Consider the following 27,434-nt stretch of genomic DNA (forward strand, 5'->3'; position numbering starts at 1 on the left):
TTGGTGAGGACTGATTAATACAACGAGTTTATGCAAAAGTACGAGAGACAGGCACTGTGATTGGCAAATGCAAGAAATGATTGACAGTTTCACACTACGCCCATTACCGGGCTGCAGACATCCCCGTTAGCAACCCTTCAGAGCCGCCCATGAAACCCCGTGCACTTTCTGTCGTGGACGGTGGGGGCACTGTTCAGGTGTAAATGTCCCACTGATTAGGAGCCCTGAGTAGGGATCAGGGTTCTGTCTAGGATTCGGCCGCAGTCTCGCGGGAACATCTTGGTGAAACTTTGCAGAACACGACTGAAATGGGGTTTTGTTCAACATGATAGCATTTTTCTGACCGTTACAGGTGAGCTGGTAAAACAGAACATACACATACTGCGATAAAATTGCTTAGTACGTGATATAATTCTAAGGTATTATGTTTTAAACAAGGCATTATTGTTTTAAACGTGTTGTTTTTCCAAGGCATTTAGGACGCTGAAGTTGGTTCCTTATTCGCAGCTCCCGATTCCTTTGGCTCCTTGTTCACAGGCTGAAGTTAGCTGCTTATTCGCGGATCCAGTGAGACGCGGTGAAGGAAAGGGACTGTTCGATGTGCACATAATGCTGCGCACATTGCTTTTAACGCTTCATGGGCAAATAAATACCACTAAATACAGAAAGTAACGAACTGTTTACCCTCACAACACACAAAACTAAGCAAAAACATGTACGAAATATTTTCTTCCTTCATTTACTCAATCGCTGTTAAGTTTGTTTATTTGATCCTAAAAGTCTCTGCACTTTAAAATACTTATATAAATTAATATATTGTATGGTACATAAAGATTTCAGATTGATTATTTGTTATTTATTTATTTTAAATTGGCCAGTAAAAACAAAACAGAAAATAGCAGGTATGTTAAATAGATATTTAAACGGACCGGCTGTATTAAAGGTACGCACAAAAAGAAAAAAAAAATCTCTGATGGTAAAAGAGCCAGAGCTGGTGCGTGAGGTTGAAATACCAGCTAGATATATCTGTGTGTCACCTTGACACACAGTATGGGCTCTGGAACCCATTTTGGATAATTCTGGAGTTTCCCAGGGTGAGAGGCGTAAGGCAGGAGTGGGATGTTAGCGCCTGTATGTTGGGGTTTACGCCAGTGGACGAGAGGGTAATTTCCCTGCGTCTTTGGGTTGGGGAAAGGGCTCTGATGGTTTTGCACCAAACATCAATTCAGAGTACCTGGCCTTCTTGGAGACACTAGAGGGGGTACTGGAGAGTTCTCATTCTAGGGACTCCATTGTTCTGCTGGGGGACTTCAACACTCAAGTTGGCAATTACTGTGAGACATGGAGCGGCGTGGAACGGCCCCACTGATCTGAATTTGAGTGGTTTTCAGTTATAGGATTTCTGGGCCCGTCACAGTTTATCCATTACGAACACCATGTTCAAGCATAAGGGTGTCCACAAACCCACCTGGCATCAGGATACCCTTAGACGTGTTTCGATAATCGACTTTATAGTCATATTATCGGACATGCGGCCATATGTTCTGGACACTCGGGTGAAGAGAGGTGCTGAGCTGTCAACTGATCACCACCTAGTGGTGAGTTGAATCAGATGGCAGGGGAGGATGCCGGACAGACCTGGCAGGCCTAAATGTGTGTTGAGGGTTTGCTGGGAACGTTTGGCTGAGGAACCTGTCAGAAAGATCTTTAACACCCACATCCGGCAGAGCTTCAACTGCATCCCGGGGGAGACTGGTGACATTGAGTCAGAAGGGGCTATGTTCCGGACCTCCATTGTTGAGGCGACTGAAGGGAGCTGTGGCTGCAAGTTTGTCGGTGCCTGTCGGGGGGGCAGTGCCTCTGGACTGACAGACTGGGGTTGTGTTTCCCCTTTTTAAGAAGGGGGATCAGAGGGTGTGTTCCAACTATAGGAGAATGGCACTTCTCATTCTATGCTGGGGTACTGGAGAAGAGTCTGACTGATAGTTGAACCTCAGATCCAGGAGGAACAATGCGGATTCCGACCAAGTCGTGGAACACAGGACCAGCTCTATAACCTCTCTAGGATCCTGGAGGGTGAATGGGAGTTTGCTCAACCAGTCTACATGTGTTTTGTGGATCTGGAGAAACTAATAGACCGTGTTCCTCGGGATATTCTGTGGGGGGGTGGGTGCTCTGGGAGTATGGGGTACTGGGCTCTTTGCTACGAGCCATCCAGTCCCTATGTAAACAGAGCACAAGTTGGTAGGTGGATTGGCGACTCAAAAAATGTCCGTAGGTGTGAATGAATAATGAACATATGGAGATTTTATTCTATCTTTTTCATGGGTGCAACTGGAGTTTTTTCACCTTGCTTGCTTTTCTTTTTCCCTTTGTTTAAGTCAAATATTTTTTTCTGAGTGTTTCAATGGAAACTAAATTTCAATATTCATCATAAAATGCCTACTCGCGATATGAGATGTGCACATTTGCTCAACATACCATTCATTCCTTCATTATCTGTAACTGCTTATCCAATTCAGGGTCGCAGTGGGTCCAGAGCCTACCTGGAATTATTGGGCGCAAGGCGGGAAAACACCCTGGAGGGGGCTCCAGTTAAAATTAAAGCATAAAATCAGTTTGGACAATGGTAAATCCATGTTTTCCTTGCAGTGGAGAGTAGTCCTGTCTATGGGATGTATAGTTGTGCTGAACTAAAGTGATTAAGAACCTCACATTTCCTCCAGAAACTCATCCTAACATTCATTTGTTTTGGTACACAATTCCTCAATATGCCATAATTACAGTAAATATTAAAGTATAAAATAATTTTGGGCCAGGCTGAATTCATCTTATTCCTACAGTGGGAGACTAGATCTGTGTTTAGAATTTGTATTTGTGCTGGTCCAAAGTGATTAAGTATCTCAAATTCCTTCCAGAATCTCAGCCTCACATTAATTTAGTTATGTCCACTATTGCTCAATATGCCATGTTTCCAGTTAAAGTATAAAATCATTTCGGCCAGGGTAAATCCATCTTGTCCCTACAGTGGGAAAATAGATCTGTGTTTAGGACATGATCTTGTGTTGGCCCAAAGTGATTAAGAACTTCAAATTCCCTCCAGAACCACAGCCTCACATTCATTTAATTATGTGCACTATTGCTCAATAGGCCATGTTTCCAGTTAAAATTGAAGTATAAAATAATTTCGGACCAGGGTAAATCCATCTTGTCCCTACAGTGGGAGGGGGCATTAGAACTGAGAATTGTGGTGTCCCAACCTGATAGTACATTTAATACAGTTTGTCCGTTTAATATTTAAATGTCTATTTAACATACCTGCTATTTTCTGTTTTATTTTTACTGGTCAATTTAAAATAAATAAATAAATCTTAATCAATTTGAAATCTTAATATACCATACAATATACTATTTTATATAAGTGTTTTAAACTGCAGAGACCTTTAGGATCAAATAAACAAACTAAACAGCGATTGAGTAAAGGAAAAAAAAAAAAATATTTCGTACATGTTTTTGTCTTGTTTTGTGTGTTGTGAGGGTAAACAGTTCGTTACTTTCTGTATTTAGTGCTATTTATTTGTCCATGAAGCGTTAAAAGCAATGTGCGCAGCATTATGTGCACATCGAACAGTCCCTTTCCTTCACCGTGGCTCACTGAATCTGGAACTGCGAATAAGCAGCTAACTTCAGTCTTGGAATAAGAATAAGGAGCCAAAGGAATCGGGAGCTGCGAATAAGGAACCAACTTCAGCGTCGTCGCAGCGGCAGCCGTGGGGTGTGTAACGGTTTTACAGATCATAGTATCGTTGTAAAGTTTAAACAAGCTAATTAAATATTGGCCTTTTGGTTTGCGGTGTAGTGAAAAATGCTTATACTCTCTCACTCACACACACAAACACACGTTTGCTTCAATGCATTGTGGGGAAAACACATTGATTTGCATTCATTTTGGGAGACTTACCCTAACCTCACCTGTAATTTAACTCTAGCCATAAAATATGTTTTCACCTTAGCTTGTGGTTTACACATTAAAGATAAGTCCCTACAATTAGTATGTTTGTAAACAATGTGGTCTCAACAACATGGAACAGGTTTCAACCAGTCATTTTTGTTAGTCGAGCTGTAAACATGTGGATGGCACGGTGGAGTAACAGGTAGTGTCACTTTTATACAACTCCAGGGTCCTATGGTTATATGTTCAAACCCACCTCAGGTCATTGTGAAGAGCTTGATGTTTTCTCCCTGTGTCTGTGAGTTTCATCCAAATGCTCTGTTTTCCTCCCACGGTCCAAAAATAAATGCTGCTGATGTCCATAGGTGTGACTGAGTATGTGATGCCATGTGATGGACTGTTGCACTGTCCAGGGTGTATTCCTCCATTCTCTCAGTGATTCTGGGCAGGCTATGAATTGTGGACAGTAGGGGTGGGCAATATGGATCTAAAATAATATCACAACATTTTAGGGTATTTTGACGATAAATATATAATTGACGATACGAACGAAACACAGATAAATACTTTTATTAATATTTCAAAAATAGACTATTGCAACAAAATCAATGTTATATTAATATGAAATATATTCAATTAAATGCATATTAATAATATTAAAGGCTTCTTTTGTTTCTAACATAACACCATGGTTTATTATTGTACATCTGATATTTTATAACCAAACCACCTCCACAAACCACTCTACTTTTTTGAGCAAATTCCTCCACGTCAGAGCCACTTCACTGTGGCTAAATGACTTGTGTAAAGAACTTATGCCATATTATGGATAACTGTATGACATCATTACATAAACCAGTTTGAATATCACCAACATCACAATATAGATTTTGTTTATCGCTTTAAAAATTATGACAATATTGTGAATGATAAGATATGGAACAACCCTGGTGGACAGTATGTTGCATTTACAGAAAATTAATGAATGAATCAGTTGATGAGGGACGCACACCAGAGTCATTATATATATATATATATATATATATATATATATATATATATATATATATATATATATATATATATATATAAAGGAGTGGTTTAACTGTGTACACACAAAAACTAACATTCAGTTGTGCATATATATATAGGAGGGGGCGCCAGTCTTTCGCAGGGCGACACACACACTCACACCTATGGACACTTTTGAGTCTCCAATCCACCTACCAACATGTGTTTTTGGACCATGGGATGAACCCAGGGCACCTAGAGAAAACCCACACGGACACGGGGAGAACACACCAAACTCCTCACAGACAGTCACCTGAAGCGGGACTTGAACCCACAACCTCTAGGTCCCTGGAGATTTGTGGTTGCAACACCACCTGCTTTATCACCGTGCCGCCCCCGATATGACAATCAACACTAAAAAATACTTTTATTCATTTCAGAGACAGACTATTGCAACAAAATCAATGTTTTATTAATATGACATATGGTTTATTTTACATCTGATATTTTATAACCAAACCACCTCCACAAGCCACTCCACTTTTTTGGAGCCACCTCCACCTCAGAGCCACTTTCCACCGTACTTTACTGTGGCTAAATGACTCATGCATAAAAACATATGCTGTATTATCAGTAACTGCATGATGTCATTACGTGAACAATTCTGAATATCACTAATATCACAATATTGATTATTTTTATTGCTTTAGAAATTATGACGATATTATTGCTACTAGCTAGGTCAATAAACATCCTGTGTTTCCAAAACAAGCTGATTCATTTATCTGCTCCCATGTTGAAAAAAGCATGAGAATTATGTTTTATAAAACAGGAGGATCAGTATCTATATCCCATACTGTAAAGGTTCAAAGATGCACTGCGTGGCCCCATGCTTGCTTGACACAAGACTTCAGTCTATTCAGCAGTCTGCAGTTGCAATTCCTGGATCTCCTCTTTATTATGCATCTTAGGAGACAGATTTGGACTATAGTCATGTGAAACACACTGCATTTCTACAAAGTCACACTGTTTTGCTGAAATATCTTCACAGAAACATACATCGTTTCTACATTAATGCAACCTTATTAAATATGCAACTAACAATTAAGTGGACACTGATGCATCTCTGTTGCAAAACAGATATTAGCTTTTGCACCTTTTGCTGATAATAGTCTGGATGACCCCTTTTTCTTTGGCCTACAAGATTCAACATCCCATAACCAGCTGGAATTTGGACTTATCTGACCTCCATAACCATTTACACTCTCTTTTGGACCATCTGAGATGAGCTTGTGTCTCAAGAAAATGAGTGTTTCTGCATTGAATTGATGACTTGATTTATGGCTTTCCTGCATAATAGAGGTTCAGGTTTCATTGTTTGATTCAGTGGCAGACTTTGTTAGCTGACAGCCGTTTTCTGAACTACTAGCTCATGTAGCTGTTTTTATCACAGAGACAGGACAGTTTAGCTTGCAGTAATGTTTAAGGGCTCGAAGGTCATACTCATTCAACAGTGCTGTTGGATTTTACCATATGCTGACTAGATTTCTTCAGACTCCTCCAGAAATGTTTGACAATTCTAAGAACTAAATTTGGCACCAATCACATTTGCTAGCAAAGATTGAGCCATTGTTAGATGCTCCTTTTATACCTTATTCTCCTGCCTACAGTTGAATATTCCAAATTGTGTAACATGAATGTTCTATAAATTGTTCATTCTTATGTTGCCCTCTCCTGTTTTGGGGTTTGTTTGTTTTTAAATAGTTTATATTTACAAAAGTAATGTAAGTTGCTCAGTGGAAACATCAGAAATCTTTGTACAAATCTAAGTTAAATGTTCAAGATTAACTGAAATATATTATTTGGAAAACACAGTTAACTGAAGCCCAGTTAAAATGATACACATTTATTTTATTATGCAGGTTTGCAATATACTTTCTCACTAATGAGCAAGCAGGTTATTTCTGCTTGCTCGAAGCAAAAGTGTGTGGCATTTGTTTGAAGTCTGTACAACTGAAACAGGTCAGTGACCATTCGTTTTTCTGTAAGTAAACAGTCTAAAAGGGAGATTTCTTGTAAACGGTGACTTGCCCACATTCAGCCCACTCAGTTAGCATAGTCATGGGGTTAATCCTGTATTTCAAAAGATCATGTCCTTTTAGCAGATGTTTAGACGATAGTGTGTTCAGTTTAACCCCTGCAGTATATCTTGTTCCTGAAGGAGATTTTTAAACCAGTGAAATTTAGAATGAAATCACTAAGTTAATAATTATTTTACAAAAAATTAAATACCATTTTCAAAACATTTGTTAAAAGCAAATGTATCAGGTGTATATTATAATGCTGTAGCTTACTCAAAGTTGATATTTGCTCTTCAGTTGCAACAAAGTTCTCAAAGTGAAGTAATTGTCTGGGAAGTGCAAGGACACACCATTATGATAACACTGTTTGAAAAATGATCATTTTAATACATGAGTTGAAATAACTTTTTTGCTCATAAATCATGTACTAACACCTGTGAACATGATCAAATACAGACAAAATATTATTGAATTTGAATATCCTGTCCTGAAAAAAATTGTTTCTTGTCTATTCTTCCTTAAACTATGTGCTGTTCATTCAGCCCAGTGTTCCATCATGTCTGTTTAGTATAGATACCATACTGTTCTGTGTTTTACACACAAATCACAGTGGACATAAACTGTAGCACAGCACTCAAGATGGCCATAAAATTATCCTCTGTGCATCTCCTATGTATTTCTCTTTTAAAAATTGTATTTTTGTCGACAAAGCTAGTACACCAGAACCCTGTAGTTCAGAATTGCTAACACTATTAGTTTTTCATGCTGCCAATATGTGTTGATCAAAGTAGTAAATGATTGATGAGTCAAAATGTTTACAGAGACCCTCCTCTGGGATTCACGTCCTTTTAAAAAGGCAGCGGAACTTCATTAGCTGGTGTTGGGTACCAGACTTCATCATGGTGGTCAGTGGGGTTTCTGTGTGGGAAGGGCTACTTCTAGCCAGCTTCCTCTTTCTCTCTGTGTATGGACAAGATTCAGGACCGTGAGTAATCCCAATATATGTAGTGTTTCTTGGAATATTTTGTGACGTTTATGAATATGTTTGAAATAACATGTACTTCCGCATTCCATACACACACACACACACATACATAAATATATATATATATAAATTAGAAAACAAATGTGTGATTCAACTATTGATGTTAAAACTTGAGTGTATAGTAGCAAAGAAGAAACCTTTTTACATTTCTTCAGATTTTACAAAATTTTACAGCCTTATGCGAACATATGAACACCCAGGTCAGTTTACTGGTTTTCCTCACTTTATATGTAATAAAATGAAATCCTTTATGGGACAGATTTTTTATTTGATATTTTAGTGCATAATTTAGTGGATAGTTTTAATTTATTTAGAAATAATATAAATAAATATAATATAAAGCAAGTTTTCAGTAATTGTGTGTAAGCAGAATTGATTGTTCTGTATAGGATGTGCAGTTATATTAAAGGATTTGATTTGAGGATAATTAAGTGCAATGTTTTTAAACAAAACAGGAGGCAAATACAGTTTTTTTTCTCTCAAATTTGACACTGTTGATTTTATGTATATTAAATGATGTTCTGAAGAAATGTGTACAATCACTGGTAAGTTTGGACAGTATATAGATATTTGCACTGTAGACATTGCAACACCAGCTTGCCGTCACCACCTTTACAATGAAATTACAGATGATAAAACTGTTTAAAATGCACCATTTTACATCACACTACTATGGTTTGTTTAGTTAACATTGCACATGTTTATAGCCGATTTAATATTTTCATGGCTGAATTTCATACTATAGGACATTGTACACAGGCTATTGTACATACAACATATCTCCAGCTTTGTTTCATAGATGTGTAGTTAACATTTTTGTGACTGGAGTTGGGATATGTGACTGTGTTGCAACATCCTGTTTCCAGGTCATTTGACCTGGAATGATGTTTTGTCTTTTTATCAATTAGTGATTTTTAAGATTCAGTTAGTTAGAAGACTCCCAAGATATCAAAAACTGAATAAAGTTTATATTCTGAGATTGCACAAGCATGATATTGATCCCGTAGGTATGCAGCTCTGTATATCTTCAGCCAATCAGTCTACTGTTTTGCAATAGTATTGATTGCAGAGTTCAATCAATCCTTCAGATTTGACCTGATCTTTGTACGGTGAATCCTATTACATAAGTCACAGTGAATGCTTGATTTTATTCTTATTGTGCTTTATTTGTGTATTTTCTTGAAATGTTATTTTTGTCATTAGGTATTTCATGGTGACATTCCCTGCAGTGATAGAGTCTGGCTCTGATGCTAAATTGTGTGTGAGCCTCCTGAAGCCTAATGAAACTCTGCAAATGACCATTTATCTGGTTCACAACCACCAGAACAGAACACTTCTAGAGGAAAGAGTGGAGAAGGAATTTCACAGCTGCTCTCATTTTAAGGTCAGGAAGTACTATGATTATTTTCAGATATTATTGTTTAACCATGAAAAATAGCTCAACATGTGTTGTGTTGTCTTCAGGCTCCACAGATTGAAGGTCAGTCAGTGCAGGAAATAAAAGTAGAAGTCAAAGGGGAAGACTTTGTGATGACTGAGACGAGAAAAGTTATGTTTAAATCCTACGACCCCATGACATTTATTCAGACTGATAAACCAATCTACAATCCTGGTCAGACAGGTAAATGATTATTCTTGTAGTCTCACAGGTTCTGTTTACATTTTTATTTTTTTAATTAAGTGTGATTTATATTACCATTTATTTTTTTATTGCTGAAATCTTTGTCTATGGATACTGAAGTTATATTACAGATGCAAACAGGACTAGATTGTAAAGCACTGATGTAATAGCATAGTTAATATATTTATATACTATTCACAGTGAATTTCAGAATTGTCACTATGGAGGCTAATTTTATCCCACTTGAACAAGAGGTAAGAAAAAATATTTTTCTGGCTTTTAATAAAATCAATTTTTAGTTGCTTAAATACATTACTGTGTCTATTGTAGTTTAGTGGCTTATAAAGATTGAAGTGCTCTTTACAAAACCACTTAGAAAAGTTGTAAATACACTTTGGTATTTAACATATTTTAATAATTAATTGTATTATTCTCCAACAGTATACCCTTTTGACGCTTGAGGTAAGATGGAAGCATACAATATTACATTTTATGGAATTTATTTTTAACATTTTTAACCACTATAAAGTGTCTTCCAAATGCTGTCACTACAACAAATAAGATGTTTTTATATGGAATTTAACAGGATACTAATGGTAACAGGATTGGTCAGTGGACAAACGTGTCCTCGACAAGGTTAATACTGCAGCTTTTTCACAAACTGAATCCTGAAGCTCCTGAGGGCCAGTATACTTTGAAGGCAGCCATTGGGGATAGGCTAACCACTCATAATTTTAAAGTTAAAAAGTATGGTAAGTGACAGAACTAGCACATTTTCTACTGATACTATTGTGACCAGTGTATTGTACTTTAATTAATTTAATGTTTAATTTAATTTGATTTTTGGCTGTAAGTTTTACCCAGGTTTGAGATTACAGTGACTGCACCACAGCATCAGAGTGTTGGTGAAAAGGAACTGAAGATAGAGGTTTGTGGAAAGTAAGTGATATTTCATAAGATTTGCATAAGGTTTATAATAAACAAAAAACCCATTTCAGAAAAGTTTGGATTTTGTTTTTAAATGCAATAAAAAAAATAAGAACCAGTGTTTTCAGTGACTAACAATATATTTTTTATATAAATTAGATTCTTGCAACACACTCAAAGTTGGGACAGAGAAACTCATAAGCTCATAATGCTCAGACTAAGACTATGGTCGCCACTGACTGATTTTCCCTTCATGATGCACAATCAGATACAGATCTGGACAGCAGTCAGGCACCATCATACCATGACAGATATTGGCTTTTGCATCACTGATAACTTTCAGAATGGTCCCTTTCATCTTTGGCCCAGATAACTTGACATCTGTTTTTCCTGAAAACATGCTGAAAACGCATCTGACAGCAGCACCTGTTTTCAGGCCATCAGATGAGCTTGGGCCCAGAGAAATCAGTGGAGTTTCTGCATAGAAAAGCCTTGCATAATACAGGGTTAGGTTGCATGTCTTGATGCATCAGCAGATGGTGTCAAATTAAAAAGTCTGTATTACTCACAAAGTACTCCTGAGCCTGTGTGGCTACATTTAATAACAATTGGGTAATTGGTTCATGCATGTTCATCAGTGTTTTCCAGTTTTGTCTTTCATGGACTTCTCTGGATTTCCTAAATCTTTTCAAAATCATATGTACGGTAGGGCGGCATGGTGGTGCAGCAGGTAGTGTCACACAGCAGTCACACAGCTCCAGGGACCTGGAGGTTGTGGGTTCGATTCCCGCTCCGGGTGACTGTCTGTGAGGAGTTGGTGTGTTCTCCCCGTGTCCGCGTGGGTTTTCTCCGGGTGCTCCGGTTTCCTCCCCCAGTCCAAAAACACACGTTGCAGGTGGTCCGTAGGGGTGAGTGAATGTCTGTGTCTGTGTTGCCCTGTGAAGGACTGGCGCCTCCTACAGGGTGTATTCCCGGCTTGCCCGCCTTCCCAATGATTCCACGTAGGCTCTGGACTCACCGCGACCCCGAATTGGATAAGTGGTTACAGATAATGAATGAATATGTACAGTACATGGTAAACAACCTATATTCTTAGCAGTCTTGCATTGAACAATGTTCTCTTGATCTTTTAAAATATCTTCATGATATCTGGCACAAAGTGGAGCCTCAAAGCTTGCATATCTATCTATAATATTAGTAACTACTAATGGAATGTTTCAAAATGGTGTAATCTTTCACTCTTATTTTGTCCCATTCCAACTGGTGTGATTTTGTAAATATAAACAAATACAAAACCAGTCAACATTTTTCAGTTGACAAAACACAAATTCTTGTTTTTACAAAAGGTGTCAAATTTGATTATTTTGCCTTTATGCTGAATGAGTTAAAGCAGTGGGATTTAACAAAGTGTGAATATATATATATATATATATATATATATATATATATATATATATATATATATATATACCAAGGACTACACTCTCAAATTGTGTGTTTTGTTATTTATTTATTTTTGTATATAAAGGTACACTTACGGACAACCAGTACCTGGTAAAACAGTGGTGGAAGTGTGCCGGAAATTTCAGCGCTATTTCTATCAAAGCAGCAGTATGATTTCACCATGTCTGGTTGATACTGTGGAGGTGTGTACGTACTGCACTTTACAAGACAACAGGTTTTCTCATTTATGGATTAAATAGTTTTGACCTAGTATTTGCTTTTATTTTTTTCCCTGTAGTTGGGCAAGAATGGGTGCGCCACTGCTGTATTCAACTTTTCTCATTTCATGAATTCAGAGTTTGAACAGAATTTAAACAATTTTCTTGACACTACAGCTACAGTGACAGAGGAAGGGACAGGTGAGTCTCTAACACTGATTGTAAAGAATGCACCTGGAACAAATGACTGTTGATTAAATTATTGTGTTATGTGCTTATTATTACTCTAGACATTTCCATGACAAAATCAGAAAGTACAGAGATCTCCTATGAAATCGGTAGAGCAGAGTTTGTTGATGTTCCAAAAAACTTTGAACGGGACAAAGTTATAGAGGGAAAGGTGATATTTTTTTTTAATTTTTTTAATTTTTATTATTTTTTTTTTTTTTGTGCGCATTCAGTTTTTACTTCCATTTATTGCACTAGACACGCTTTGACCATTTTGAACAGCCTGATAAACTTATAACAAATCTATCTCAATGACCAACAGATTAAAGTTACAAGTTTCAGTGGAGCACCAGTTCCAAACAAGGAGGTGTATCTTTTGAAAGGTCATCGGTGGTCAGCAAAGCTGCTTCTTAATCTTACTACAGATGATAATGGTTTGGCCAGTTTCACAATTAATGCACCAAAAGACCCTGAAACAGATCTTTTCCTGTTGGTATGGTATAGTTATCAAATTATATCAACAATTCTGCAAACAAACACCTTTTTCCCCAAAGCTAATTTTTGTTCCACTGTCATCTAGGCAAGTGTCTATCCAAACAACTTATACCAGAGCCACAGAACTCCTTTCTTTAGGATCAGTGACACAAGTATATTTCTTCTCCAACCTGCTACACCTTACAGTCCAGTGTACAGTGAATTATTAATAGAGAACTTGAAGGAACCACTAAGCTGTGGTGCTGAGATTTCCATAAACATTAAGTACTATATTGTTGGAGAAACAGCTGAGAATTACAGCACAGATATTATTTACATGGTGAGTAAATAATAAAGTAGTGAACTCAATTCAGTCAATTCCAAATGCTCTTTGTGAATAACATGATTTTTTGACTCTTCTGTCTTTACCAGGTGTTATCTAAAGGGGCCATAGTTCATCATGGGTATGAGAAAGTTGAAGTGAAAGACATAGAAGGAAAGGTCTCATTCAAAATATTAGTTAATGCTGAGCTGGCTCCTATAATGCAGGTTGTTGCTTACACTCTACTGCCAAGTGAGAACATTATTGCTGCACAGAAGAATTTTAATGTGGAAAAATGCTTCAGAAACAAGGTAATAATAGTACATGTGACTCTTTGTTTACAAGTTGTTGACTTATGATTACTGTGACGTTAACTCTTTATAAAACTGTTTTCCTTGTGATTTTAGGTTTCACTGCAGTTCTCCCCCACTGAAGCAGTTCCTGGTGAAGAGAACACACTCAAGCTCTCAGCTTTGCCTGGCTCACTGTGTGCCCTCAGTGCTGTGGATCAGAGTGTGTGGATCATGGAGCCAGAAGAAAGGCTGGATACAGACAAGGTAAAGTTTGTTCATTCATTCATTGTCTGTAACTACTTAACCAGCTCAAAGTCGCAGTGGGTCCAAACCTTACCCAGAATCAGTGGGCGCAAAGCAGTTAGTGTGTGCTCATTGACACCAGTTCTATGTGTGCTTTCCATCAGGGCTATCCAAACTTTTCTTTAAGGGAGCCGAACTGGATCATATAAAAATTGTAAAACTATGCACAAATATGTACACAACAGATTATTATTAACTTTGGACTTCATTTTAGAGCATTAACTGCTGCAGGATATCCAAAGAATGTAAAATGCAACATTTTACTGCAGATTGTTTAGGCTGAACATTTTCTTTTAAACATTTATGCATAACACAGGACCTTTTAAAACATGTCAAGTATATTCTGTCCGTATTTCTCATGTAGATTTTCCTTAAATGGCCCTACTCATACCTATGGAATTCAATAGTAAAACAAGTAACATATTTCTTAAAATTATCAACTAAATACAAAAAATATTGTACAAGAAGTCTTTGGGTCAAATATTCAAACCAGAAAATTCTCACTATTAAATTTCATGGTTTTTTTTTTTGCTGCAGCCATCACCAAAATGAATTCTGTGAATTCATTTGCAGGCCCAAAGAGAAATTAATGGCATTTAAGTTTAGCTTAGTTCATTAACACAGTTGTGCAATATCCTATACATTTGTGCATTGCTGTCACCATCAGGTGAAAGGGAAAATCTGCAAAGTACCAATGGGACACTAATGATGTATTCTTAAAAGTGATGCCACGGGCCAATTAAAATCTTACAGCAGCCCACATTTGGCCCGAGGTCCAGACTTTTGACACACCTGATTTACGTGATACATGCTAAAGATGTGCTAAAGATTCCCAATAAATACAATGACCTGACACAACACCCCATTTACCTATCCTGTCCAATACGTACATAAAAAAACAAACACCTAGCCACTCCACCTTTTATAGTGCATTTCCCCAACTAGTTTGTGGCTCTCCTTATTCACAACCCAGACTCACACACATACTTTTGATAACTCAAGCTTTCCACCTGTAAAGCCGAGTTGCACAGGCAAGGATGTGGTAGTCTTTCCTACAAATTCCTAATGCCTGTCTCTGCTGATTTTAAATGCACGTGCCACACAGTTTCCTCACATTAGGCAACAAGTCTGCATACTTTATGCATCTTCCTTTCAAATGCTTCATGTAGTACATCTTCACATGGAATTGTTAACTCCATTATAGGGATGTGCTTGGGTATTCAAGTATTGAATAGTTTGTCATTGCATACATGAGTAGAAACTGAAAAGATTTTCAGTCGCTCTGTTTGGAAGAACAACTCTGTACATGAAGAACACTACTCCACAGTAATCCTCAGTGGGGCTTGCACAAAACGGTTTGGCTGGATATTTATAATGGCTGAATATTATTATGTTTTCTTGGATTATTATTTTTTTTTTTCCAAAATTTCTTTTCGTGGGCCAGACAGCTATATAACTATATAATAACTATATAAGATGTCATTAAATCATAAATAATATAAGTTAAAGTCGTTTTTATTTTCCCAGTTAAAATCATAATATTTTGACAATGTAAAGTCACTGTGCAGTACGGGACAGCAGTTCATTTCGCTTGCGCATCTACATTGAGTTTACGGTACCTGTGTTTGAGCGCACTGGGAAAACTTATCGCTAAATGCACATATATGTAATTCTTAAAAGAGCTGAATTGAAGTGGCACTAAAACCCATAGCTGGTGGCACTGTCCGAATACAAGATACGATGTGAACAGCATCTCTCACGCTGCAGCTTTTACAGTGCTTTGTCCTTTTATACTTGTAGAGGGTGCGTAATTAACTGTTGGTACCAAAGGCATTGATTAGACACTGATGGGCCATTGTATTGCATTTCATTTAAAATGATTGCTAGGGACAATTCAGTAGTTGTTAGAGAAATGTCCATACATTCTCTACACAAATCTATGCCATTTGCCAGGCAACATGCAATATGCTGCCATACTTAAAGGGGCTGATCAAATGCAAGAAAATGGGGCTGTAATTTGAAGACCCCTGGCCTAAAAGATAGGCCCCCTCACCCATTATTTGCTGGGTTATTCAGATATGTCATTTTCCCAAGGGTGTAGAATAAGCGTGGATGGTGGTGATGTGTCCCATCAATAATTTGATCAACACAAAATAATTTTTTTTAAATAACCCGATCTGTCAATGTCTCATTAACCTAGAGGTGCAGAAAGGGTCAAATCACATCCTCTACCGGAGTCCTAACTCCCTGTAACACATATATGACCCAAGAGATTGGCTGTGCCTTTCCCTGCTGTCATGTAAGTCTCTGTAGTTTGGTTGTAAGCAGCACCAAAACTGGAAGGAAGCCTTTCCAATCATAAGCGAGCATTACTGTGCAAGACTCAGGTGCATCGTGGGTGACACATGGGTGTCAAAAGCGAGTGAGGATGGCAGCAAAAAAAGAAGGTGGGCATTAGCTATTTTTCAAAGTAACAACTACATCACTTAGTCAAGTTTGTTAATGAAATGTGTCCATTATAATAACAGCAGGCTAAAATTGTCTGTAGCTTTGAATAACTCGGTTTGGAAATTAACTGCACAACAAACAGCCAGTTGTTAGTTTTTGTACATTGTTGTTTTATCACAGAGCAAATGAAGAAGAAAAAAAAGGCAATGGGATTCATATGTCCCCAACAAATTCAAGAGCAAATATACACCATTGCATTTTCATCACCCTGTATATTATTTTCCCAGCTGGAGGAAATTGGATTTGCAGTTTTTAGTTGGAGGTTTTGAAGAGTTATAAGCTCTTTAATGTTACGGATACTCAAATATAAACATTGTTTGAAATGCACATCTCTACTCCATTAAACACAAAAATCTGTTTATTTTCAGTGTACAACACAATATCTGGCCTTAGCATAATTGACACATCGTTGGACCTGCAGTATTTTTTTTATGTACCTTTTACCTTACATGACAAATTTCTAGTTTTGTTAGGTGTAAAATTCAGCCTGGCCTGCCTAAGTTCAACATTATCGCTCATTGTCATTGGTTTCTCAGAATTTGTAATGTTGTAGGTTTTGGTGGTTCTCATAGTTTTTAAACGTTGCACTTCATTATTTTTTTTTTATTATTTAAGAAAAATATATATCCAAAAACAATTAAAAAATTGTCAGGGTTTTTCAGAATGTTCTCCCAAATGGCCTTAAAATGAGAGTGTAATAGTTTCCCTTTGTTCTGCTGCCTATAATATTTTTTTGTCTTATGGCTGAGGGCCCCAGTGCATTTCAAAATTATTAGAACTTCTCAAATTACAAACTGTTCGGTTCTTTCTTCTTCAAGTTGTAAGCCACCACAGACTAACCTGACTCTACAACCAATTTCACTGGTTAACTGTAAATCATTGTCCAAAATATGGCCAAAATATTAGCATGTTATGCAATTTGTAAATATTATGTGTATTTGTAAATATTACTTGTGAAGGCAAAACATAAATACATTTTTAAATACATAATTTTAACATGGATATTTAAGGTTTTTGTTTTGTTTTGTTTTTTGTTTTTTTTTCTCCTCCACGTTTGCTGTGGCTGCTATCTTGGGGACCAAGAGTCTGTGGTCTCAACACACCATGAATATAAACAGATGTGAAAGATATATATTTATGTATATATTTATCTAATACACAGCCACTCTCCCTGCCATGGACAGGGTCTCAAAGCATTTAAAAACACAGAAATCTACATCGGGGGGAAAAAGTCTTACTACTGCTTTTCATACTCCACAGCGAAACCAGGACTGAATTTTAAATATCTCCGCACTCCCTGTGTATTGCACAGTGTAGGTTGAAACATAATGGTTTCTGCACCTACACAGTGCATTTTATGTTGAATTGTAAAACCATTCATATTTGTTAGAAACTTCATGTCTCCCTGTCAAACTAGAGCACTGTCTGTGTCTCTTAACTTTATCTGTGAAGCGCAGGGAGTATAGTGCTATTCGGACACAACCCAAGACTTACTGACACTAGCCTTGAGTTCTGTTTAGTAATGTGATGCAGATAAATAGGTCTGGGCTCTTCAAATTTTTACATCTACATGACTAAAGATTTTGAAAGGGGAAAAAATGCATTAATGCCAACAGCCCAGAGTTGTCTGTTTACGAGTAACGAGTAAGTCCTGGCATTAACATTTCATATAAAGTTGAAATAATTGAGAAAGTGAATGCTTGTTGCATGTTTTCAATCAAATCTACATGATACACAAAGGAAACCACATTTTTGAATATTCATTCTTGTGAGAAATTTAACAATGTTTATTTTTTGTTTTAGATTTTTAATTTGTTGCCAGTGAAATTATCATCAGATGATTTCTACGAAGTTGTAGATGAACAAATATGTTTGCATGTCAGACCCAAACGGTATTCACGTGTGGATCATGCCTACAATACTTTAAAGGTAAGAGATTTTTTAATGTTAACAGTGTTAACTACTTATGTAAATACATGCAAAGGTATCATGCAATCCTATTGTAAAGTGAATTAATTATCATTCATTCATTATCTGTAAGCGCTTATCCAATTCAGGGTCGCGGTGGGTCCAGAGCCTACCTGGAATCATTGGGCGCAAGGCAGAAGTGAATTAATGTCATACAAAATTTATGTTAAGGCCACATTGCTTGTTGTGTATTTTTTTTTTTTTTTTTTTAACTGATAACTTGTCATCATCTGACAGAGTACAGGGCTCAAGATGGCGACTAACCTGCATCTTAGAGAGCCTGACTGTTTGGTCTACAAAGGTGTAGAATATCGTCGTGGCCAATTTGTTGGTATTGGATGTACGTCCATTATATCTCTCTCTTTCATTATCGTAAATAAATTGTTGCAGCTACAGTTATGCTGACTTTTGACTTTTTCTCTTCTCTTTTTTGTGTTTGTTTGTGAAAGGGCGGCACACAGTTGCCATGGCCTCTCCTATAGCACTTAATAGTATGTCTATGGGAGAATCAGCTCCACTCATTGAGACAGTTCGCAAATTCTTCCCTGAAACGTGGATATGGCAACTTACTGAAGTGGGGTTAGTGAATCACTGCCACTAATATATGTTGTTCATTTATATTATGTTTTATTGTAAGTGATGTTTACACAGTTTAAGTATAAGGGACATTGAGTTGAAATTTTAATTCCTCATTCTCATGTCCAACCAACATAAACAAGTTTCATAGCAGTTGCCAGACTGTTAATGTTTTTCTGAACTGTCTACTACTAGTGTGTTTAGAAACCCTTTTACCAGCTGATCATTCACAGTAAGTTATACATTTTAATATTGCCTAAATGTTTATGTGATGATATGTCATGATTTTACATTCTATTGGTGACAGATATCTATGCTTCTGTCCCACAGGGATTCTGGATCAGCACAGGTTCCTGTCACTGTTCCAGACACTATCACCACTTGGGAGACGGAGGCTTTCTGTCTGTCCTCTAAAGGTCTAGGAGTGGCTCCTCCTTCTCAGCTTCGTGTGTTCCAGCCCTTCTTCCTGGAGCTCTCACTGCCCTACTCCATCATCCGGGGAGAGGTGTTTGAACTGAAGGCCACTGTCTTCAACTATCTCTCCAAGTGCATTATGGTACTGTAAACTCCATATGTTTGTCTTCACCAGTCTCTCATCACTTAACGTGAACAAAGAGTTAATCTCCTGATTCACCAACAGGTTAAAGTGACTCCAGCTCCGTCCTCAGACTACACCCTGGAAGCCTCCTCTGATGACCAGTATTCATCCTGTCTGTGTGCAAATGGCAGAAAAACTTTCAAATGGACTCTTATTCCCTCTGTGCTCGGTGAGTTCCAAAACCTCTAAGACTGTCATGAACTCTCATTTGTCTTTGTCTTGAGTTGTTGCTAATAAATTCATCTCTGTGTGTCTTTACATGTGTTGTAGGGGAGTTGAAAGTGACGGTCAGCGCTGAGGCAGAACAGTCACAAACAGTGTGTGATAATGAGATTGTGAGTGTGCCTGACCGAGGCCGCATTGACACGGTCATACGGACCCTGCTTGTAAAGGTAGAACTATTTAAAATTGATTTAAAACTGTACATTGGGTACATTTATGGCTACTTCTAATGTTTTTGTGATCATACAATTTTCTCATGCAGGCTGAAGGAACTGAAAAGGTTGAGAGCCAGAGTTGGTTGCTGTGTCCCCAGGGTTAGTTTTGATTGACTGATTTAAACCAACATGTGATCATATGTATTTACTTTTCATATTTGCCGTATACTTCTCAGTAACAAATGAGCTGCCTGTTTGATTGACAGGGAAAACTGTTTCAGAAGAGCTAGAGCTAGATCTTCCTAAAGATGTGATAGCAGGATCAGAACGTGCTTCTGTTTCAGTGCTGGGTAAGGCAGACGACATCATATGATTTAAATATATGTGTAATGCTCTGATACAAGAATATAGACTCAGAGGTATGCATTTGGGATTGAAATGCTTACTATATCTGAATATCTTGTCAAAATAGCATTTTAGTAAAATAAATTTAGTAAAATAGTTTTTAGTAACAAAAATAATACAGTCATACCAATACCATTAATTCATTCATTATCTGTAACCACTTTTCCAATTCAGGGTCGCAGTAGGTCCGGTGCCTACTCTGAATCACTGGGTGCAAGGCGAGAACACACCCTGGAGGGGGTGCCAGTCCTTCACAGGGCGAGACACACTCACACATTCACACACACAGACACTTTTGAGTCGCCAATCCACCTGTGTTTTTGGATCGTGGGAGGAAACCCACACGGACACGGGTAGAACACACCAAACTCCTCACAGACAGTCACCTGGAGTGGGACTCGAACCCACAACCTCCAGGTCCCTGGAGCTGTGAGACTGCGGCACTACCTGCTACACCATGCCACTCTGTAAACAATTCAGCTGTTGTTATTTTGTTTATATGTACATAAATGATATTAGTAAATTTGTATACAAATGCTTATTGTAAGTAAGCCAAGAAAATGGTTTCAGGGTCATATGTAGTCAGTTGGGGTCATGTTATTTTCTCTGGTACACAAGACATTTACAATGGACATTTAGTATCAGTGAAGCCTCAGAACATTAGAAAGCGTAATTTGCCATCATACATTACATCATTTAAAATATCTCTTATAAATGTATTTGAAATGTGTTTTATTTTCATGCTTGTGGAGTAGTCTAGAACGCTTGTACTGTGTGTATTTTTGACCAAGTAAAACATCATAATTTGTGAAGTGAATACTTGTGATGGTCTTTTGTAGGAGACATACTGGGGCGTGCACTAAAGAATATTGATGGATTGCTAAGAATGCCTTATGGCTGTGGAGAACAAAACATTGCTCTCCTAGCCCCCAATATCTACATTCTTCAGTACCTAGAAAACACTGAGCAACTCACCCCAGCAATTCGTCAGCGAGCCATTGACTTCCTTAAAAACGGTGAGAGAACTTAATTATAAAGCTGTATAATTATAAGAGTATTTTTCTAGTGAGACTAGGCTTCTTGAGAAGGATTGTTGAATAAATCCCAAATAAAAAGCATTTGTGTTAACACAGGATATCAGAGACAACTAAACTATAAACATTTAAATGGTGCGTACAGCACATTTGGCAACGGAGAGGATAATACATGGTGAGAATTTCTTGCAGCAAGACAATCTTTTCTTTTTTTTTATGTCAATATCTTTAAGCTACGATATTATACTGAAACATGCTATACATGACATTTTTGAGTATAAATATGTCTCCACCTCTAGGCTAACTACTTTTGTTCTGAAGACTTTTGGAAAAGCACAGCGTTACATCTTTATTGATCCTGAAAATATTAATAGTGCAAAGCATTGGCTGGAAAATATTCAGAGACCAGATGGTTGTTTTTCAAGACGGGGAAGACTGTTCAACAACAGAATGAAGGTGTGTTTGATACTAAGCAGTGCATTCTAGTGTAGATGAGGTGAATTGGTTGAACTTAACATTTGAATTTGAACATTTGCCTTGTAGGGTGGTGTAGATGATGATGTTACTATGACTGCTTACATCTCTGCATCATTGCTTGAATTGGGCCATACTGCTAAGGTGAGGACATAATTAAGTTATAGCCTTATATTCACATATATATATATTTCTGTCTGGGATGATAGACAAACAAACGTCTTCATTATTAGACAACATGTTGTGCCTTCATGCTGCTACAATTCAGATTTTTGAAGTAAGCATAGAAATCTTTACTATGATATGTCATACAAATATGCTGAACACAGTACATCACATTCTTTTTTGTCATTTCACCCATGCAAATAAAGATCAAGCCATCTTTTGTAAATGGTGCATTTGAATTTCAGAGATATTTTGTGCAATCTTTTCAGGATCCTCTTGTGAGTAAAGGGTTATCATGCGTAAAGTCTTCTTTTGGTAATTTAACAAACACCTACGCCACTGCCCTGTTGGCCTACACTTTCAGCCTGGCGGGAGACCATGAAGCTCGAGGGCAACTGTTAAAAAAACTGGATAGTGTTGCCCTTTCTGGAGGTATGGAAAGAGTAAAATAACATTTAGTTATTTGGGTACATTTTTAGGTCAGCATGCAAAATATGTGGAACATCTGCAATGTGTGATAACGTCCAGTATTGGGTTGACGATATAAATTGCATAAAGGCTATACAGTTCCAGTGTCTGCTTTAAAAGTCACACTGCCAGTATAGGTCCAAACCTTTAACTATTTATGTCCACTGAATAAAAAATAAAATACTTTACAAAAAAATCCCAAATTTGTCAGGAATGGTGATTTGAGTATCAAACATAAATTTAATTAAAATGAATCTTGAATATTCAACCAGTTAAGCAAAATGCTTTGCATAAATCTTTGGACTGAGCATGACCATCTAGTCTTAAACTAAAGTAATGCTTAGCCTGGCAGAACTCATTATTTCTAAGGCTAACCTCTATGGTGTTTGGCTAGGTTGGCTTGTGTGTTCACTATGGATCCCTCTGCCTCATTCTGGCTCATTCTCTCTTTGTGAGGCAACATGAATTAAAGAGGCACAAATCAGATGCCAGATAATGATCCAGACACTTGTTGACAGTATTCCAGTTAGTTTAACAGCCAGGTGAAATGGGTACATGTGTTGAATACCTAACAAAATGAATTAATTAAAAAAAACACAGAATCTTTATTCAGCACAGAATCTTTATTCAGCAAATGGAGGTAAACACTCACACTATTTGAGTGCCTCTTGTGCATGGGCCTTGAGGCCAAGCAAATCCGTGTAGAATATGCAATTTTTTTATCACCAGGAGATTTTTTCAGATGTAATTTTGTGGGGTATTAAATTGTTATTATTTCTTTTATATAGATGGTCGTCTTCACTGGTCTCAGTCTGTGACAGAGGACTCTGACTCTTTGGCAGTGGAGATCAGTTCCTATGTTCTGCTAGCTGTTCTCACTACAGGTGAAGCTAGTGCTGCTGATTTGGGCTATGCTAATAGGATTGTTCAGTGGCTAGTGAGGCAGCAGAACCCCTATGGGGGCTTCTCCTCTACCCAGGTACTCCAATGCATTTCAGTACATTTTAAAATCTTTTCTGTACTGGTCAGATAATACATAAATAGAGTATTTTGACTGTGAGTCCCTTATTCTTTGATTTTGTGTTTTTGGATCAGGACACAGTGGTGGCCCTCCAGGCTCTGGCTCTGTACGCCACCAAAGTGTATAGCACTGCTGGCTCCAGCACAGTCACTGTGCAGTCTGATAAAGAGAGTCACATCTTTGAAGTCGACCAGAGCAACAAGCTACTGTACCAGGAGAAACAACTGGAGGATATTTCTGGCAAATACAGCATTTCGGTGACAGGCTCCACCTGTGCATCTGTGCAGGTATGTGTGTGTGTGCACGTGCATCTGATATTCATATTTTATTTCTAAAATACTGTTCAAAACAAATGTGTGTTGCTTGTGGTTAATTAAAACTATTAAAATGTGGCCTGTTACGTAATGCAGATTTAAAAGGCACTTCATTTTAATCATGTATTTCTGTAGTTTTAATTTTTTTTTTTCAACTGCAGATGGCCATCTTCTACAATATCCCCACACCTATTGTACCAACTACTCTGAGCATCAAGGCTAAGGCTGTTGGAAATTGCACAAAATCATTTGGACACATATTTGCCATCGAATTTACTGTCACGTAAGAATGTGATTAAAGGACAAAATACTGCCAGTAGCAATTTGGCTAAATATGATTTCAGCAGAACTATGTCAATCAGTATTTAAATACACACTAAACTTGACTAGTCTATTTATTTATACGTACATGCCTACATAAATTCATTCATTTATTCATTCTTTCATTTTTCAGATATACCGGGGAACTAAATAGCACTAACATGGTGATAGTGGATATTAAAATTTTATCAGGATTCACCGCAGATGCCAGTGAAGTAAGTACTGACATACCTAGACCTGATCACTAAATTCCACAGTTGTCTTTGTTTTTCAGAAATCAGGCAATGGCTTTGAGGCTGATGTACAGGGTGGGCCATTTATATGGATACACCTTAATAAAATGGGAATGGTTGATGATATTAAATTCCTGTTTGTGGCACATTAGCGTATGGGAGGGGGGAAACTTTTCAAGATGGGTGGTGACCACCGTGGTCATTTTGAAGTCGGCCATTTTGGATCCAACTTTTGTTTTTTCAATGGGGATCAAACTTATTGGGAATTTCACAAGAAAAACAATGGTGTGCTTGGTTGTAACGTAACTTTGTTCTGACCACTTATAAAAGTATAAGTTTCTGACCACTTATAAAATGTGTTCAAAGTGCTGCCCATTGTGTTGGATTGTCAATGCAACCCTCTTCTCCCACTCTTCACACACTGATAGCAACACCACAAGAGAAATGCTAGCACAGGCTTCCAGTATCCGTAGTTTCAGGTGCTGCACATCTCGTATCTTCACAGCATAGACAATTGCCTTCAGATAACCCCAAAGATAAAAGTCTAAGGGGGTCAGATAGGGAGACCTTGGGGGCCATTCAACTGGCCCACGATGACCAATCCACTTTCCAGGAAACTGTTCATCTAGGATTTCTCAGACCTGACACCCATAATGTGTTGGTGCACCATCTTGCTGGAAGAACTCAGGGAACGTGCCAGCTTCAGTGCATAAAAAGGAAAACACATCATCATGCAGCAATTTCGCATATCCAGTGGCCTTGAGGTTTCCATTGATGAAGAATGGCCCCACTATCTTTACACCCGATATACCACACCATACCATCAAGATGTGTAGCACCTGAAACTACAGATACTGGAAGCCTGTGCTAGCATTTCTCCTGCGGTGTTGCTATCAGTGTGTGAAGAGTGGGAGAAGAGGGTTGCATTGACAATCCAACACAATGGGCAGCACTTTGAACACATTTTATAAGTGGTCAGAAACTTGTAAATAACTCATGAAAGAATAATGTTACATTAAAACCAAGCACAACATTGTTTTTCTTGTGAAATTCCCAATAAGTTTGTGTCACATGACCGTCTTCCCATTGAAAAAACATAAGTTGGATCCAAAATGGCCGACTTCAAAATGGCCACCATGATCACCACCCAATCTTGAAAAGTCCCCCCCTCCCATATACTAATGTGCCACAAACAGGAAGTTAATATCACCAACCATTCCCATTTTATTAAGGTGTATCCATATAAATGGCCCACCCTGTACATTTTGAAATTACTATCCATTCATTCATTATCTGTAACCGCTTATCCAGTTCAGGGTCACGGTGGGTCCAGAGCCTACCTGGAATCATTGGGCGCAAGGCGGGAATACACCCTGGAGGGGGCGCTAGTCCTTCACAGGGCAACACACACAGTCACAGCTACGGACACTTTTGTGTCACCAATCCACCTACCAATGTGTGTTTTTTGGACTGTGGGAGGAAACCGGAGCACCCAGAGGAAACCCATGCGGACACGGGGAGAACACACCAAACTCCTCATAGACAGTCACCCAAAGCGCGAATCGAACCCACAACCTCTAGGTCCCTGGAGCTGTGTGACTGCGACATTACCTGCTGCGCCACCGTGCCGCCCTGAGAAAATTAATATTAATTCATTTATTTTATTTAAATACAAAATAAAGTGTTGGTAAACTTCAACTAGCTTTAAAGATCACATAAAAACAATGGCTTTTGGTGAGAAGGAGTTCAAGATGAGTTTGTTGTTAAAAAAAGGTAATACAGGGAAGAACCACACTAGTGTTAGAAATGGTGACAGTCTCCATTTAAGTCTCTGCTTAAAAGCATTATTCAGCAGGACCGTGAGCCAACACTGTCAAAAGTGTGTCAAATAAAATGGACTGTGTGTATAGATTCTTTAAGATCTATCTGTTTCTTGTTATGTTTTATTCAAATGTCAAAATTTGCAAAGAACTAAATATTGTGTTTTTTTCAGCTAAAATATTTTTCATTTGTGGAGCGGGTTGAACCCAAAGATGACCATGTTATCGTGTACATGAAAGAGGTGAGTGTGTAAAATGTATTCATTCAAAATAATTGTTGTTTTTGGCATATCCTTTTTTTGGGAAACACAAAAGGTATAATTTCACAGCATGCTGCCCAAACCAAAGCAATGGAGCACTTCTACAGGGTGATATCAAATTTTTTCTTCACAGCTCCCAAAGGACAATCCAGTGCATTTTCGGCTACATATTAAACAGGTCCTTCCAGTCAAGAACCTTAAGCCAGCTGTTATCAAGGTTTATGATTACTACCAAACAAGTAAGATTTTTCAAGTTTATATGATTATGATAGTATATTACTTGTTGCTGTGTTTTATACTGATTTATTTTTTGAATGTTTTTCTTTCAGGTGATCAGTCTGAGACAGAATACACATCTCCTTGTGTGTAAGCTGTCAGATCTGCAGTCTCACATAATGAGACACTGAAATTACTTCAGCATTTATCATCAATTAGAGAAATATAGTTTGCTTACCAGTGGAATTAATATGAACTTCAGCGTGTTCCTGTTAGATCCCCTAATCTCACTAGTGTCTTCTAATCTATTTAACAGTATACTTTTCCTCTCAAACACCAAAATGTGCAGCAACTGAGAGTATTTAGTTTAGGACTGACAGAGTTTTTTTGGGTTTCACTGCAGTTATTTGTCCTGGTCAGTTATTTTAACATTAACATGCTTTACTTTGCAATAAACATAATAAAATGAATTTGCCTTAATCCTTTGGGAAGAGAAAAATAAATATAAACAAACAAAGCAAAAACATGTGTTTGAGGACATAACTTTAATCCTTCATGTCCTGTGGTTGTACAGAGTTCTCTATGCATGCACAATAATGAGACATTTCAACAAAACATTATGGAAACCCAAGTCCCTGAACTTGAGTTTATTTTTAAATAAGTTGGTCATGTCCTTGAACTGCTTTAGCCAAACTTTGTTCTAAACAGTGACCTCCTTACAAGTCTTTGTAAGATTGTCATACCGCTACTGAGGTGTA

At 37.7% G+C, this 27,434-nt stretch overlaps 1 protein-coding gene across 3 annotated transcripts; it reads left to right on the forward strand.

Annotated features, from left to right (window-relative positions):
* Window positions 1-211: 211 nt before the first annotated feature.
* On the forward strand, window positions 212-27,192 carry LOC136691001 (alpha-2-macroglobulin-like). Of its 3 annotated transcripts, none has more exons than XM_066663198.1 (35): window positions 212-352; window positions 7,866-8,029; window positions 9,293-9,473; window positions 9,554-9,710; window positions 9,912-9,964; window positions 10,152-10,172; window positions 10,297-10,462; window positions 10,565-10,649; window positions 12,166-12,283; window positions 12,379-12,499; window positions 12,589-12,698; window positions 12,849-13,019; window positions 13,107-13,340; window positions 13,433-13,633; window positions 13,730-13,879; window positions 18,230-18,355; window positions 18,632-18,734; window positions 18,844-18,973; window positions 19,301-19,526; window positions 19,611-19,737; window positions 19,839-19,960; window positions 20,053-20,104; window positions 20,212-20,295; window positions 21,190-21,366; window positions 21,484-21,559; window positions 21,684-21,840; window positions 21,928-22,002; window positions 22,293-22,455; window positions 23,280-23,470; window positions 23,587-23,799; window positions 23,988-24,109; window positions 24,281-24,362; window positions 26,374-26,442; window positions 26,594-26,699; window positions 26,790-27,192. In XM_066663198.1, exons 2-35 carry the CDS (start codon window positions 7,944-7,946, stop codon window positions 26,828-26,830), a joined length of 4,296 nt encoding a protein of 1,431 aa, XP_066519295.1. In that variant the 5' UTR covers window positions 212-352; window positions 7,866-7,943; the 3' UTR covers window positions 26,831-27,192. The 3 variants fall into 3 exon arrangements, with proteins under 3 accessions (XP_066519295.1, XP_066519302.1, XP_066519312.1); XM_066663205.1 differs by lacking the exon at window positions 212-352 and adding an exon at window positions 3,649-3,775; XM_066663215.1 differs by lacking the exon at window positions 212-352 and adding an exon at window positions 6,969-6,985.
* The last annotated feature ends 242 nt before the right edge of the window (window positions 27,193-27,434 follow it).

Source organism: Hoplias malabaricus, chromosome 1, assembly GCF_029633855.1.
Source record: "Hoplias malabaricus isolate fHopMal1 chromosome 1, fHopMal1.hap1, whole genome shotgun sequence".
In the NCBI taxonomy this organism is placed as follows: domain Eukaryota; kingdom Metazoa; phylum Chordata; class Actinopteri; order Characiformes; family Erythrinidae; genus Hoplias; species Hoplias malabaricus.